The 18625-nt window shown below is 36.1% G+C and overlaps 1 protein-coding gene across 1 annotated transcript in view; it reads left to right on the plus strand.

Moving 5' to 3' along the window:
* The window catches only part of LOC128650086 (uncharacterized), a 373885-nt gene that overhangs the window by 35559 nt on the left and 319701 nt on the right, over window positions 1-18625 (plus strand). Inside the window, exons 5-6 of the mRNA XM_053703762.1 lie at window positions 11893-12023; window positions 16974-17062. Of these exons, the coding sequence (XP_053559737.1) occupies window positions 11893-12023; window positions 16974-17062 (220 nt within the window). The remainder of the gene's footprint in view (window positions 1-11892; window positions 12024-16973; window positions 17063-18625) is intronic.

The following is an 18625-nucleotide window of genomic DNA, read 5'->3' on the forward strand; positions in this document are numbered from 1 at the left end:
AGATAATAATATTTTTATAAATAAAAAAAGAAACGACCGGAGTCTTAATATTAGGGATAGATTTGTTTGTAGGGGTATGAGCCATTAGTTGGCGATTGTGAGGCAATTAACTGTTGTAGTTTCAAAATAGACTAATAAATGTAGAAACTAAAATATAGTCATAATATTTACATTGATATTTTAATGAGGACTTTTAAGTAACTTGCTAACCGGTATACCTGCACTGAAATTGGTGACTTCTAATGCACAAATATACAGGGCACATTAAATAAAGCAAGATGGAACAACAGATTATTTTGAAGGCACTTATAGGGTTAATGGAGGAGTCCTTTAAAAAGGGATCACAGCTGGAGGAAGGTATCTTGACAAAGGCTCCCTGGTGAGCTGAAACGCGTAGACCATACCAGTATCCGGCTTGTTTTTAATAAAAAAAGACTTGTAATCAAGAAGCTCCCAGGACCGTAATGCCAGGACCAAGTGGATTTGACTACTGAGCAAAGACGGTAGGAGCATTCATCTAAGGAGGATCGAAAGTGTGCACACTTTGAAGCTTACAATCTACTTACCGAATAATTGTAAGATTGTCACCGACGAAAAGATACACAAGGTGCGTTACAGGTGAGCGGAAGACAAAGCCCCGCCCATAGCACCGGAGCACCGGGTAAGTGCTCATTACTGACTTTTCCAAAGGACCCTTAAAAGTTAGGGTGAAGTTTTGAATTCTTCCGGTTATATTGCACTTTAGGAACTGTTGTTATTTCACCTTCATCTTAAACAGAAAACGATCTATTTGGAGTCCTATCAACTGCGACTTGAGAGACTGTGCCTGTCAAAATTAAGTCACCAATAGCATTACAGACAGTGTATCAGGTTTACAACATCCGGTTCCAAACTAGTGAGCAGAAACGATTAGCCCTACTTCTTACCCTGCATATTGGTTTTAGCATTTTATTATTATACTGTGATTATTAGGTACACATAGAAAGCCTGTTATCTATTAGGTTAACTGAGATTGAGTGCTATTTTTTAGTGTGGAGGTATATTGCCATATGGGTTTTATGTTAAAGTGAAGCTTATTAACTGTTCTATTAAATTAGAAATTTATTAAATGTTTTTTAATTATGTGTTTGCTTTTCAATAAATGTTATTTATCAAATTGTAACCAGTGAATTGCCTTACTATCACAACAGTGGTGGATTATTTGTTCGATTCGTTTCTAACATACCCCCCTGAAAGTCATATTATATGCTTTTTGCATTTTTTCTGAAATTTAAAATTAAAATTTAAAATTTAAAATTTATTATTGAGGCTTAAACACCAGATAGCCTTTGGCGCCTTCTCCAATCACCTTTTTCTCTTCTTTTAGACATTATTGCACTAATTGTGAGAAGTGCAAATAGGAGAAAGGCATTTCTGGTCTAGCTTGTTCACAGCATACACACCTCCTTTTTTGTACTTACATGTTGGCATTCATGGTTCCCTCAATGAACTGTAGCTCCCCAGTGCCGGCAGCACTCATGCAGGCCCAGACCATGACACTCCCACCACTATGCTTGACTGTAGGCAAGACACGCTTGTCTTTGTACTCCTCACCTGGTTGCTGCCACAAACACTTGACACCAACTGAACCAAATAAGTTTATCTTGGTCTCATCGGACCACAGGACATGGTTCCCGTAATCCATGTCCTTTGTCTGCTTGTCTTCAGCAAACTGTTTGCGTACTTTCTTGTGCATCATCTTTAGAAGAGGCTTCCTTCTGGGTCGACAGCCATGCAGACCAGTTTGATGCAGTGTGCGGCGTGTGGTCTGAGCCCTGACAGGCTGAATCCCCACCCCTTCAACCTCTGCAGCAATGCTGGCAGCACTCATACTTATATTTTCCAAAGACAACCTCTGGATATGACGCTGAGCACGTGCACTCAACTTTTTTGGTCGACCATGGCGAGGCCTGTTTTGAGTGGAACCTGTCCTGTGAAACCGCTGTATCGTCTTGCCCACCGCTCCAGCTCAGTTTCAGGGTCTTGACAATCTTCTTATAGCCTAGGCCATCTTTATGTGGAGCAACAATTCTTTCTTTCAGATCCTCAGAGAGTTCTTTGCCATGAGGTACCATGTTGAACTTTCAGTGACCAGTATGAGAGAGTGTGAGAGCGATAACACCAAATTTAACACACCTGTTCCACATTCACACCTGAGACCTTGTAACACTAACGAGTCACATGACACCAGGGAGGGAAAATGGCTAATTGGGCCCAATTTGGAAATTTCCACTTAGGGGTGTACTCACTTTTGGAAGAAAAGGCAGCACTCTTGATATGAAAAAAACGGATGTTTAATCCAGCAAGTTCATGTCAATACAAAACACACACAAAGCAATGGAGGTGAAAAAGGGGCGTGTCCTTACGCATTTCCTGCCGTGCGGCACTTAGTCATAGGGTAACAGGTAAGTGTACAGCACAAGAATATATACCTCTGCACACCAATCACGTAAAGCACGTATCTGAAGACAGTGGGGCACATATACTAACTGTTAAAAACATTATCGAAAGGATTTAACCTTGTCCTTACAGTGTTTAAAGGAAAAGGAAAAAAGGATACAAACAGTTACAAAAAGCTCTCTAATAATATAGATCTGCTACACTAATTGAAATGGTGAATGCAACATACATGGTTATAGATATGATCATCTTAGGGACAGCAAATGAAACTGGCATAACTCCTATAAGAGGATAGTAATTGAAATGGTGAATGCAACATACATGGTTATAGATATGATCATCTTAGGGACAGCGAATGAAACTGGCATAACTCCTATAAGAGGATAGTAATGACTATTATATTAGAAAATATTAAATATTAAAAAAATATTAATTATCAATAAAGTAAGGGTTGCAGTGACAGATTTAGGAAATGTTCATAAATATACAAGAAACATAGCCACAGCTCTGGCAGTGTATAACCATATCCAAAATACAAAGTCAATTGACTCAGCACACAACGGTCCCTGTGCCAGCCACTCAAGAGACCCACTCTAGTCTCTAAAGTAATATCCAAACACACTCCAAAAAGAGTAGCAGCAAACAATTGTGTTTATTGGGTACAACACAGCATTAACAGCAACGTTTCGGTATTGCTACCTTATTCATGCTAAACATCATACTGCAATGATTCTATTTAAACCTAAACACCACTAGGTGGCGCTGCAGGTTCAACTTCCTATTAACTCTTTACATCAAAAATATTTTATACATCAAAAAACATTAAAAAACTCTATAATATATTAATTATAATTAAATTACAAAAACAAATATTTATAGAATCATGTTATTTTCTCAAATACAGATTAATTTATGAAAAAATACAAAATTAATTCATAAAAAATTATTATAGAAAGACAGACATATCCAGATCTTTATTTAACCCATTTGGTTCCATAGTGCCTAATTTCCAAATCCAGAAACTTTCTCTCTGTTTAAGGAGAAGTTCTCTATTCCCTAACCTTCTTGGTATTTCTATTTTCTCAATAATTTGAAAGCGCAATTGCCCAATTGAATGGCCCATTTCTACAAAATGTTGTGCTACTGGCGCTTTAAAATTCTTAATTCGAATAGAGCTTTTATGTTCAATTATCCTATCTTTGATAGTTCTGGTCGTCTCTCCGACGTAGCCACGCCCACAGGGGCATTTAATTAAATAAACCACATAACTGGTTAAGCAAGTATGAAAGCCATTAATTTTAAACTTTTTTCCCGTAGTTGGATGCACAAATGTGGGCCCTTTAATCATGTTGTTACAACAAGAGCATCCCAAACAGGGATAACTCCCTTCATTCTTACTTTTAATGAATTTTTGTGTTGACTTAATATTTGTCCCTATATCTGCTCTAACTAATTGTTGTTTCAAATTAAAACTCTGTTTATACGCTGGCATGGGTAAGTTCTTAAATTCTTTAATTTGGGGGTTACATTCAGAGAGTATAGACCAATGTTTTCTCAGGATATATTGGATTTGGTTAGACTGGGAATTAAATTCAGATACAAATATGAGGCGATCCTCTTTATTATTTTCCTTCTGTTTAGTTTTAAGTAAACCTTCTCTAGGAACAGAAAGTGCATGATTAATTTCAGCTTCTAATATATCTGATGGGTATCCTCTTTTAGAAAATCTGTCTGCCATTTCTATCATTCTTTTTCTTACTAGATTTTCATCAGTAATAATTCTGCGGGCTCGTAAGAACTGACTACGGGGAAGAGCCTTCAGGAGGGATCCAGGATGGGCACTATCAAAGTGCAATAAACTATTCCTGTCTGTTACTTTTCTAAATAAGTCAACCTTCAACTCTCTTCCTTCCTTAATAATCCTAGTGTCAAGAAAAGCAATATTACTCTCACTCCAAGTTAGCTTAAATTTTATGTGGCCAGATGCTCCATTTATATCCTCCACAAATTTAAGTAGGGATCCAACGTCGCCCCACCATATCCCAAAGATATCATCGATATAGCGCCACCAGCAGGCGCCATACCGATGAAATCCAGGATTGGAAAAAACAAACTTTTCTTCGAATACATTCATAAAAATGTTAGCGTAATTCGGGGCGACGTTGGACCCCATTGCAGTCCCTTGTATCTGAAGAAAAAATTCATCTCCAAATAAAAAGTAATTACAATAAAGAATTAATTCTAATAGCTGAAGGAGAAAGTGAACCTGGGCTTTAGAATAGTTTTTATCCATATCTAACACCATCTTAACTGCACCCATACCGCTCTCGTGAGTAATTGATGTATATAAACTTTCTACATCTAAACTATATAGAATAAACTTGTCAGATTCAAAAACCAAGGTGTCTATCTTTCTTAAAAAGTCACTTGTGTCTTTCAAAAAAGAATTGGATATTTCAACAAATGGTCTAAGAATACGGTCTAGAAAGATAGACACATTGGTCAAGATAGACTGATTACTAGCCACAATTGGGCGGCCTGGGGGTTCAAGTAAATTTTTATGCACTTTTGGAAGTGTATAGAGCACAGGAGTGCAAGGGTGCTCTATATATAGAAATTTAAACAAATCTTTACCAATAAGACCACAGTTCAATGCTCTCTGACATATTTTTTTCAACTCATTCTGAATCAGGAATACAGGGTTATTTGGCAATTTCTTGTACACATCAGACTTACTTAATTGTTGTTTAATTTCTTCCACATAGTAATTCTTATCTAGGGCTATAATCGCCCCGCCCTTATCAGCACGCTTCAAAATAATGTCATCCCTCGCTTTTAAAGTTTTTAAAGCAGCTACATTCTTTGCATTAAAGTTACTTTTTTGTTTTTTAGTGTAACCAAATTTATTAGATACAGGACTACACCTTTCATTATGTTTCTTTTTGTCAGTGTCAGCTTGTAATTTAGCTATATCATGTTCTACAAGATTAATGTATGTCTCTATGCTATGGTTGTTTTGTGGTGGTAAAAAAGTGCTTTTATTTTTTAAACCAAGCTTAGGTAGGTTAAATACAGACTGTTCAGATTCTAATTTAGTACTCTGTTGCAGATTACACATAAACCCTTTTAACCTTAAATTACGGTAGAACTTAAATAAATCTTTGCTAAGTTGGAAAAAGTCACAATCTCTTCTGGGACAGAAGGACAGTCCTTTATTAAGAGTGCACAGTTCATCTTGCGAAAGTTCAGCCTTGGAGATATTAATCACTGTATCTTCTACTTCTTTATCACTAGCAAACAAATTAGCAGCTACCTTTAAGACCTTACCCGGTCCGGCATTTACTTGCCCCTTCTCGGTCTCAATTGCTTTTTCTTTTCTTTCTCTTTTTTCTGATCGGCGGTGTTTCCGGCCGCCACGCCGATGTCGGATTCGGAGTCCCCCGGTGACGTATCGGAGGATCCGGTACTACTTCCACTCTTCATGGGGTAACGATTCCTACGCCTTTGGAAACCGGAAGCTTGTCTTCTGCTTACTCCTTCCGGATCATACTTCCAACGGTAAACCCTATTCCTAAAAACAGCACCTTCTGAATCGATTGCAAAGGATTTCGAAAGATTACAGAAAAAAAGAGTAGCCTATGATTTGCATGCCGCCACCCTTGCGGAATATCACAGGGTGAAAAGAATCCCTAGAGGGCTCAGAATGAGCACACGTCCAACTCTAATGAAAGAGAATACAACCTACTGCGAGAGATTTGAACATATCTTAAACAAGTGCTCTATGGATTTGATGGTACTTACTGTCGACTGCCTGAATGCAGAGATTGCAGAGCAGGATGAGAAATTGGCATCTATGGAGGCTGAAATCAAGAGCGGACTATCTCTTAATGAAGCAACGAAACTACTAAAAGAGGTGAACTCTAAAATTGAAGACCTGAAAAAGGTAATAGAAGAACGAAAAAGATCAAAGTTTTCAAGAGATGAGAACGATTACCTTCAAAATAGGGTTTACCGTTGGAAGTATGATCCGGAAGGAGTAAGCAGAAGACAAGCTTCCGGTTTCCAAAGGCGTAGGAATCGTTACCCCATGAAGAGTGGAAGTAGTACCGGATCCTCCGATACGTCACCGGGGGACTCCGAATCCGACATCGGCGTGGCGGCCGGAAACACCGCCGATCAGAAAAAAGAGAAAGAAAAGAAAAAGCAATTGAGACCGAGAAGGGGCAAGTAAATGCCGGACCGGGTAAGGTCTTAAAGGTAGCTGCTAATTTGTTTGCTAGTGATAAAGAAGTAGAAGATACAGTGATTAATATCTCCAAGGCTGAACTTTCGCAAGATGAACTGTGCACTCTTAATAAAGGACTGTCCTTCTGTCCCAGAAGAGATTGTGACTTTTTCCAACTTAGCAAAGATTTATTTAAGTTCTACCGTAATTTAAGGTTAAAAGGGTTTATGTGTAATCTGCAACAGAGTACTAAATTAGAATCTGAACAGTCTGTATTTAACCTACCTAAGCTTGGTTTAAAAAATAAAAGCACTTTTTTACCACCACAAAACAACCATAGCATAGAGACATACATTAATCTTGTAGAACATGATATAGCTAAATTACAAGCTGACACTGACAAAAAGAAACATAATGAAAGGTGTAGTCCTGTATCTAATAAATTTGGTTACACTAAAAAACAAAAAAGTAACTTTAATGCAAAGAATGTAGCTGCTTTAAAAACTTTAAAAGCGAGGGATGACATTATTTTGAAGCGTGCTGATAAGGGCGGGGCGATTATAGCCCTAGATAAGAATTACTATGTGGAAGAAATTAAACAACAATTAAGTAAGTCTGATGTGTACAAGAAATTGCCAAATAACCCTGTATTCCTGATTCAGAATGAGTTGAAAAAAATATGTCAGAGAGCATTGAACTGTGGTCTTATTGGTAAAGATTTGTTTAAATTTCTATATATAGAGCACCCTTGCACTCCTGTGCTCTATACACTTCCAAAAGTGCATAAAAATTTACTTGAACCCCCAGGCCGCCCAATTGTGGCTAGTAATCAGTCTATCTTGACCAATGTGTCTATCTTTCTAGACCGTATTCTTAGACCATTTGTTGAAATATCCAATTCTTTTTTGAAAGACACAAGTGACTTTTTAAGAAAGATAGACACCTTGGTTTTTGAATCTGACAAGTTTATTCTATATAGTTTAGATGTAGAAAGTTTATATACATCAATTACTCACGAGAGCGGTATGGGTGCAGTTAAGATGGTGTTAGATATGGATAAAAACTATTCTAAAGCCCAGGTTCACTTTCTCCTTCAGCTATTAGAATTAATTCTTTATTGTAATTACTTTTTATTTGGAGATGAATTTTTTCTTCAGATACAAGGGACTGCAATGGGGTCCAACGTCGCCCCGAATTACGCTAACATTTTTATGAATGTATTCGAAGAAAAGTTTGTTTTTTCCAATCCTGGATTTCATCGGTATGGCGCCTGCTGGTGGCGCTATATCGATGATATCTTTGGGATATGGTGGGGCGACGTTGGATCCCTACTTAAATTTGTGGAGGATATAAATGGAGCATCTGGCCACATAAAATTTAAGCTAACTTGGAGTGAGAGTAATATTGCTTTTCTTGACACTAGGATTATTAAGGAAGGAAGAGAGTTGAAGGTTGACTTATTTAGAAAAGTAACAGACAGGAATAGTTTATTGCACTTTGATAGTGCCCATCCTGGATCCCTCCTGAAGGCTCTTCCCCGTAGTCAGTTCTTACGAGCCCGCAGAATTATTACTGATGAAAATCTAGTAAGAAAAAGAATGATAGAAATGGCAGACAGATTTTCTAAAAGAGGATACCCATCAGATATATTAGAAGCTGAAATTAATCATGCACTTTCTGTTCCTAGAGAAGGTTTACTTAAAACTAAACAGAAGGAAAATAATAAAGAGGATCGCCTCATATTTGTATCTGAATTTAATTCCCAGTCTAACCAAATCCAATATATCCTGAGAAAACATTGGTCTATACTCTCTGAATGTAACCCCCAAATTAAAGAATTTAAGAACTTACCCATGCCAGCGTATAAACAGAGTTTTAATTTGAAACAACAATTAGTTAGAGCAGATATAGGGACAAATATTAAGTCAACACAAAAATTCATTAAAAGTAAGAATGAAGGGAGTTATCCCTGTTTGGGATGCTCTTGTTGTAACAACATGATTAAAGGGCCCACATTTGTGCATCCAACTACGGGAAAAAAGTTTAAAATTAATGGCTTTCATACTTGCTTAACCAGTTATGTGGTTTATTTAATTAAATGCCCCTGTGGGCGTGGCTACGTCGGAGAGACGACCAGAACTATCAAAGATAGGATAATTGAACATAAAAGCTCTATTCGAATTAAGAATTTTAAAGCGCCAGTAGCACAACATTTTGTAGAAATGGGCCATTCAATTGGGCAATTGCGCTTTCAAATTATTGAGAAAATAGAAATACCAAGAAGGTTAGGGAATAGAGAACTTCTCCTTAAACAGAGAGAAAGTTTCTGGATTTGGAAATTAGGCACTATGGAACCAAATGGGTTAAATAAAGATCTGGATATGTCTGTCTTTCTATAATAATTTTTTATGAATTAATTTTGTATTTTTTCATAAATTAATCTGTATTTGAGAAAATAACATGATTCTATAAATATTTGTTTTTGTAATTTAATTATAATTAATATATTATAGAGTTTTTTAATGTTTTTTGATGTATAAAATATTTTTGATGTAAAGAGTTAATAGGAAGTTGAACCTGCAGCGCCACCTAGTGGTGTTTAGGTTTAAATAGAATCATTGCAGTATGATGTTTAGCATGAATAAGGTAGCAATACCGAAACGTTGCTGTTAATGCTGTGTTGTACCCAATAAACACAATTGTTTGCTGCTACTCTTTTTGGAGTGTGAGTGTATAACCATATATCAGTTACACTAAGTATCCCATATGTGGCCAGGAGGGGAAATAAAGGTAATAATAATGAATAATTTTACGTGTTAATCTTATGAATAAATAGGCATTGAGCACTGTGAAGAGTATAAATAAACTTAAAATTAAACATAGAATCGATTCAATAGGGCTGAATAATTCGGCCAAGACAGCATGTGGCATAATCTTGTAAAACTACCATAAAAGCCCAAACAGGTGCTACCAATGACACTAAAAGTTAAAATAGAACCTGTGACTTGTACAAATAAGTTTTTTGTTTAAATATGTCTAAATGTACTATGCCATAAGCCATGTGGAATTATTCTATGAAAAAGCTTATGTCCCACTCTTTGTTCAAACCATACGGTTCTTTGGTATTTAATGTGAAAATCCAATACAATTCCTTTTTTGTGAGGATCTTGCTCTTATTGCCACCTCTAGGCAGCAACAATACATGGTCAATTACCTTAATACCAAAGTTGGGGACATTTGTAAAATGTAGCCCATTGAAATGATTGGCCACACTCAAGGTCTTTACATAATTCTTTATGTCTCTCCTATGTTCTCCTACTCTGGTTCTCAATGTACGAGAGGTCTGACCAACGTATTGGGCCCCACAAAATTTGCACTCCAATAAGTAAACCACAAACGTGGAAGAACAATTGGCATAGTGGTTTACTCTATAGCTCAGTCCTGTTGAAGTACTATTAAACGAATCTCCTCTGGAAATAACTTAACAAGACCCACAGTTGTATGTCAAACATTGAAAGGTTCCTTTTCAATTTAACCAATTTGACTTCTTCTTATTTGTGTTACTGACCACTAAGCTTGGTGCTAACTTATTTCCAAAAGTAGGTGCCTTTCTCTGTACAAATGTAATTCTTTCTATCAATGGAGATAATACCTCATCACCTTTCAAAAAGAACAAGTTGCGTTTTAAAATATTGCAAACCTCAGTATATTGTAAGGAATATTCTGTTGAGAACACAATTGATTGTCAAAAAGTATCAATTCCCTTTCTTGACTTTTGTTTAACATTAGTTACAGATTCTTCCCTAACTTCTTTTAAACTTCTCTCCAATGATCCCAAATCCTAACCCCTGGCCTGGAGTCTTTTCTTGAGATTTTCAGCTTGTTTCTCAAAAAGGAAATCATTTGAGGCATTCCTACAGAGTCGCAGAAATTGACTTTGGAATAGCCTTTATAAGATGTTTGGGGTGACACGAGTTGGCATGCAAAATTGTGTTGCCCGCGGTAGGTTTCCTGTGCGTGTCTGTAATAATAGAACTACTATGAGCACAACCACTTAGTTTCAAATCCAAATATTGGGCATCAGTAGAATGCATGCTACCCGTGAATTTCCAAACCAAGCTCATTATCATTGATATAATGCAAGAAAGTTTCAAATGTAAAATCTCCACTGACTATAAATATGAGATCATCAATATATCTCATATATAATTGTATGTTCTCTTTGAAGGGATTATCTGCACTATATAATGTGCCGAGTTCCCACCATCCCATAAACAAATTTGTGTACTCACTTTTGTTGCCAACGGTTTAGACATTAATGGCTGTGTGTTGAGTTATTTTGAGGGGACAGAAAATTTACACTGTTATACAGGTTGTGCACTCACTACATTGTAGCAAAGTGTCATTTCTTCAGTGTTGTCACATGAAAAGATATAATAACATATTTACAAAAATGTGTACTCACTTTTGTGGGATACTGTATGTGTATGTATATATATATATATAGACATGTATATGCATCTATCTCTATGTTAAAGTCCTTTGCTGTGCTTTTTCTTCTAACACCTGAGACCTCATATCTGAGCCTTTGGGGTCAATTTATCAAGCTCCGTACGGAGCTTGATGCCCCGTGTTTCTGGCGAGCCTTATGAAGCAGTTCACAAGAACGGCTGGTGCAATGATAAATGCGGACATCGTATCATGTCCGCTCGCGCATTAGTAAATTGACCCCTTTATCTCTTTTTAATGCAATTTTTTTATTAAATCATTTTTAGGTTATATATGACTGTAACTGTACTGTTAAATTTAGTCTCATTTAACAGTTGACCAGAAATCTGGAGTTGCGCTATCTCAGTGTGCGTTAAATTCATTGCACTCAAGCGAACGCGTTTACTTTCAACTCATATTGCGTGCCTACTTCTGACGTGCGCAAAGGACTGTAATAAACCCCTCTTTGCTTGTGCTCAACAGTTGACACAACTCGTAATCTAGCCCTATATTAGAAGAGTCTGGTTTAAGTGATTGCACAAAATGCTGAAGGAACAAGAAACAGAGTAATTGTTAGCTTTAATGTTAGTGTCTATAGGGTGTATGTTTCATAGGGTTCATTTGGAGCAAACACTAGGTTTAGGATGATTATGAGTTGGTGAATGTTTTGACTCTGCAACGGCAGCATTATACTAGACATGCATTTTCTGTTGAAATTTGTATTTCTTGCTGTACTTTAGGTATACGTGTTATCAGCAATGCTGGGGGAACAAACCCTCTTGCCTGCGCAGCTGCATTACAGGACGTAGTGAAGAAGGCCGACCTTGACCTGAAAATAGCCGTTATTACTGGTGATGATTTAATGAAACAGGTAAATCGTCTCATATCTTTCCAATTACATTTGTTTAGAAAGCATTTTTGTACTACAAGTAAATTAGTTTTTGGGGTTTTATGGAAAAATGGCATTTTAAATACAATTAGAGGAAATTGTGCAGTACACAAAATATTTCCATTAGACTTTATTACTGCCAGAATGATTTGTAAGTGCATTTGCATCCTGTGCCTGCTTTGAGTTGGTTGCTTATATTCACTACTGTACATTTCAAATATATATTTTATACACCTTTAAATGCATTAAAGTCATTATTATACATGCATAACATATATCAGTAATTAAGTCCTTTATTGCAAAAATTGTCTGTCAAGAGATAGATCCATTGAAAAACCTGATGGGAATCAGTATTCCTGTTCTCCTTTGTTGTGGCCAGCTAGGTGGGAGATGGAAATGAGCTTGAAATAGATGATTTTTTTATGATTTTTTCCATACTTACATATAATGGAGAGAGTGGAACAACCGCAATTTTCAGTGCTAATTTTTACCAAAAAACATAGTGGGCAAGATTTCAAGTGGAGCGCAAAATTGCGCTTTCACGTGCATGATATTTGCTCTCGACTCGTAATACCAGCACATGCAATTGTGCACTGGTATTTGAAGTGACCTCACGTTCTCATTGCTAGGTAGCTATGCGCTCAATAGAGCGCACTTCCATGGGCTTCAATGGGAGCTTCGTTCTCATGCCATCAGACACGGCATGAGAACTAGAGCAGCAAAGGGGATAAGTCGCGCAGCGATGGCAGCAAATTGTAAATATATATGTAAATAAGCATATACATATATATTTACTGGGAGCACACAGTTCCCATAGACCGCAATGTAAAGGCACTTTTCAGTGCCGTTATTTTTCTAACACCCCACTAGCGCCAACTTTAGCCCCCAGAAACTGAATGGTGCAGTTATTTTAATAAAATACACACCACCGTATTTTGGGGCATTTGGGTCACATTTATAAATTTAACCAGAGATTGAATCTCTGGTTAATTTTATAAGCGCTAATTGCTACTGCGAGCAATTACCAGCCACTTGTAATGGTTGGTTATTTATCACATGCCCGCAAACAGGCGCTCAATAAATTATCGCTCAACTTGTAATCTAACCCTAACTTTTTATTTTCCATACTAATAATGTGTAAAATTCATTTTAAATTCAAGTACCAGATCTGTTTTTGCTTTTATGTTTAAATAATTTTATTGGCATTTTCATAACATATATGCCAAAATAAATAAGGCATTACAGAAAAAAAGACAAAAAAAGAAAAAGTACAAAAGATATAAGGCAGTGGGCCCCCGGATGGGGGATGGTTGACATTACAACATCATTCTAATACAACAGTTGCTGCCCGTGTATATAAAGACAAAATAAGAAAAAAATCGGAGAAAAGAAAAATAGAACAAACCCATCATCAACACATATCCTTTATTTAACAATCTCTTGCCTTTAATTTTATGAAAACTTAATAATTGCTTCACATAAACCAATTGATTACTCCCACTTGATTCCATTGTAATTAATATCCCTGAGTACCATTTGGTTCCCAAAGCTATAAACTAATGCTTTTGCTCTGTATGTGCTAGGTGGTAGGTGTGTTATTTATGATCCAATAGAACCAGATTTTCTCAAATCACTCCCTGTTATTCATGATCCATGAGGCAGATTCATACATTCTAAATGTGTTATTTATCTTATCCCTTATTTCCATTCATGATAGCACCCCCATTTTCCAATGGTAAGCTATAGCTGTCCCAGTGATTGTACACATTATTCTAATGAAAGTGTTAATATGTTTGTTATATTTTTCGTTGCCTATGTGTAACAAAGCCTGTGATATGTTGAGCTCTATCTCCTCTTCTAGTATCGTGCTAAGTAGTGTTGAGAGGGAATGCCAGACTGTTTTTGCTTTTAAAGGAACACAGAGAAGGTACTTTGTTTAAATATCGCATGTGGGTGTCCAAACTTTTTGAGGGGCCAAAATGGAACATTTTTCCTTAGAAACCTAGTGAATATTTTTTAGAAATACTTCTCTTGGGATAACATATACAAAGTATTTATTAATTAAAAAAATCAAATACATTTTTAGTTAGCTGTTTTGGCTTGCATAACTGACTGGGATTGTGTTGATTTATTCATCTGTGTTATTTTGCCATTTCACATTTCTTCCAGTTTTTCTTGGTGCAGACACATATTGTAGTCTGTAGAAATGGAGAATTAGATAAAATGCATTGTAATTGGGGCCCCTTGTCTTTAGGATGGACAAGCCTGTTTCAGCTGGTGTGTACATATGGAGTTAACAAGTACTGTGGCTTGTGTACACTGATGCTATTCTTTCTAAAATTAGGTCCCACGCTCGTCTGTGTAATTTAATACAGTGATGACGTGTCTTTGAGACCAAATACATATTGGATAACTGTTGAAGATTTGTTTGTTATTACATAAGTATGTAGTGAAGGGTTGACACCTTTAGGGTAGGCCAAACCCGAACACACATGCACACTCTCTCACATACATATACACACACACCCGCAAAAACACTCCAGCTCTCACATATAAACTCTCACACACACACACAGTCACTCACACACTCTTCTCTTACACAGATACACTCACACTCACTCTCTCACACACATACACATTCTCACACTCACACACACTCCCGCATAAACACTCCCTCTATCACACACACATACACACTCTTATACACACACATACGCACACCCTACTCTTACACTCACACGGACACTCAAAGACACTCTAACATATAATGACACTCTGAGACACAATCACACACACACAAACACTCTTACCCACACACACACACAAATTCTGCAGACGAAAACAAAGATTTTTTTTTTTTAAATTTGTCCTTATTGAAAACACAACAAATAACTAGGCAGATAGCTGTATACCAAGGACATGACAGATGTTTAGCTGCATACAGAGGTCATGACACGCAGAGAGCCATATACTGAGAGATGACAGACAGATAGGCGTATAGCTGTATACATACACACACATATACATGCACATACATACACACACTTACACATACATACATACATACATACATACATACATACACACACTCACACATACATACATACACACACTCACACATACACGTGTGCATACACACTTATACACACATATACACATATAAACACAAGCACACACATATAGAAAAAATATTTATACACGCACAAGCCAAAACACTTATAGAAATAATACTGCATTACAAAATATCTGCATAAAAAAAATATTTTAAAAGTGAAGTCAGCATTTTTTATAGCTCAGGGACACATTCCTTGAAAACCCTCTTACCTCCTCTGCTGTGTAGAATACACTTTGGGCTCTTTGGTGGCCAAAAAAAAGTGAAAAACAGCGACTAGCTGCCTGCAATTGTACATCACTTGATCTGCTATGTGGGCATCACTATGGCACAACTTGATCATTGCTTACTGTTCCTACTGACAAATCCATCATTAAATACTGATAATTAACTCTTTATCAGCCAGGGTTGGTTGCACAATATACTACATAGTATTAAATGTTGTCTGCTCAAATATGAAAGGAAACATCTATCCAAATAAACTCTTTAACCTGCTAGTTTGTAAGCAAAGACGCTGAGTTAATGATAAGTCCAGAGCACTGCCATGTAGAGCTACTGAGAATCAATTGTCTGTCGTAATCAACACTACTTTATTTATGTATGTGAGCTGAAAAAAATACACATTTTTGTAATGAAGCTTAAAGGGATATGAAACCCAAAATGTTTCTTTCAAGATTCATATAGAAAAGAAAATTTTAAGCAACATTCCAATTTACTTCTATTATCTAATTTGTGTCATTCTTTAGATATCCTTTGTTGAAGAAATAACAATGCACATGGGTGAGCCAATCACACAAGGCATCTTTGTGCAGCCTCCAATCAGCAGCTACTGGGCCTATCTAGATATGCTTTTGAACAAAGTATATCAAGACAATGAAGCAAATTAGATAATAGAAGTAAATTGGAAAGTTGATTCAAATTGCATGCTCTTTCTAAATCATGAAAGAACAAAATTGGGTTTCATGTCCCTTTAATTAATACATAACTTACAAAACAATTTATTTATAGTGCTTTCCTCAAAACTAATACATCAATCAACCTTGTGAGAAAAAAAAGAAAAGCAAAATAATTGTATTATATTACAAAACAACTGGTCCACTATCAAATGCCTAATGTAAGATGACATTAAGCAACATGTGTTGTTTTCAGAACTTTGGGTGGATTGAATCTGTTGAAAGAAAGCAGTAGAGCCCGTTCAAGTGTTCAATAATCATTACTCTGCCCGTGGGATAAACCAATTAGTATACCTATAATTTATTTAATTCTCATGGTCACTGTGCAAACCCTTACAAAAGTGATACCTTATGCAGCCTTTCTATGCAGAAAGCTGACGTGCAGTGAGTCTTCTGCAAAATAAGAAACAGATATATGTTCATTATTTATTTTGGCCCCTTTTTATTTAATTTAACTCTTAAAATTGAGAATTGTTTATTTCTCAGAAATTGAAATGCATCTTGCTGGCTTCTCAAGCCAACCCTGCTACACATCTTTCCTTAATTGGCATTAAGTAATAACTACTGCAATACAATGCATTTTATACTAACATTATGACCGTGGCTATCCTTGTTGTCTGCCAACTCCAAAGAAGGCAAACAGTGGGTTGAGTTTGGCAATTGAAAACCAATTGCAGTTAAAAAGAATATTAATTTGTTTTGAAAGTTTAGACTTGGCTGATATGTCATTTGATAGCAGCATAACAGAAATGTCTTGTAATTACACACTGTTTACTGCCCCTTTAACAATGTAACGTTAAAACTATATTTTCATATTTCTTCTATTAAAAAAACTCATTATTTCCATTATCTTATGTTTCTTCTCAGAAAGAAGCCCTTAAAGAATCCGGTATCAGAGACATGGAGAGTGGAAAGCCATTTCCAGAGAATATTCACAGCATGAATGTTTACCTTGGGTTAGTACAACATCACAGAAGTAACAATGAAATGTTTTATATTGTTCTGTTTCAGTTAGCAGACAGGGCTGCATCTGTTATATGTTATATTAAAGTTACTGCAGAAATGTACTTGATTGTATTTTTGTATACACTTTGCTGTCAAATATATGTCTTGAAAATCCTGTACAACTGACAAAGACCCCAAATCTACACAGCCATTTCCTTCAGAAATGCATTTCTTCTTCAAAGCCTCTAAAAGTTTACCAACAGTATCCCCATTAGGGATGGGCGAATGTGTTTACATTCTAATTCGAATTTTAGAACAAATTTTATTGTACATAATATTCTTAAAAATTCTATAATCGAATGCTATTTACAATTTTGGAATGTCACTTTCTAATTTGAATGTTTATAATTAGATTGAATATCCACATTCCAAATTTCTAATGTTACATTCGATTGAATAAATTCAGAAGTTCAATAGTTCATGTGACAGGGAATTTAGTAAATTGATACATAATAGATACAAATATATGAATTTGAATGTTTCTATTTCGAATATTGCATAATTAGAATATTACATTTAACCCCTTAAGGACCGGGCATTTCAGACAAAAACTTCCCCAAAAGACCAGAGCATTTTTAGCATTTTTGCCATCACTACATTTAAACAGAAATAGAGCCTTTTTATATTTACCTATCAAAACTATATATTTTTTAGTAGGCAACCGAAAGTATAGATCTAAGTCCATTTTGGTATATTTCATGCCACAATTTCACCGCCAAATGCGATCAAATAAAAAAAATCGTTAACTTTTTCACAATTTTAAGTTTCTCACTGAAATTATTTACAAACAGCTTGTGAAATCATTGCACAAGTGGTTGTAAATGCTTCTCTGGGATCCCCTTTGTTCAGAAATAGCAGACATATATGGCTTTGGCATTGCTTTTTGGTAATTAGAAGGCCGCTAAATGCAGCTGCGCACCACACTTGTATTATGTCCAGCAGTGAAGGGGTTAATTAGGTAGCTTGTAGTTTTAATTTTAGCTTTAGTGTATAGGTTACCCTCCCACCTGACACATCCCACCCCCTGATCCCCCAATCCCTCTAAAATAGCTCTCTTCCCTCCCCCACCCCACAATTGTCACCCCCATCTTAAGTACTGGCAGAAAGTCTGCCAGTACTGAAATAAAAGGAATATATATATATATATATATATATATATATATATATATATATATATATATATATATATATATATATATATATATATATATATATATATATATATATATATATATAAAAAGAAATTTCTGCAGTGTAGGATCCCCCCTCTACCTATTAGCTGCCATCTTATTTTTTTTATCTAATTTTTTTTTATTTATTTAAAACAAAATGTACAGTATGTATGCATTTTAAAAAAAAATTCTGTAGTTTAGCTGCCCCCCCCTCATTACCATACCTCCTCCCAGATCTACCCCACTTTCCACAATATCAAGCCCCTCTCCCTGCTTCCCCCTCCTCCCCCCTCCCTCCTTCCCACTCACTGCGGCTCCACACTTTTTTTTCCATAGTGTATC

The sequence above is a fragment of the Bombina bombina genome, chromosome 2 (assembly GCF_027579735.1).
Source record: "Bombina bombina isolate aBomBom1 chromosome 2, aBomBom1.pri, whole genome shotgun sequence".
In the NCBI taxonomy this organism is placed as follows: domain Eukaryota; kingdom Metazoa; phylum Chordata; class Amphibia; order Anura; family Bombinatoridae; genus Bombina; species Bombina bombina.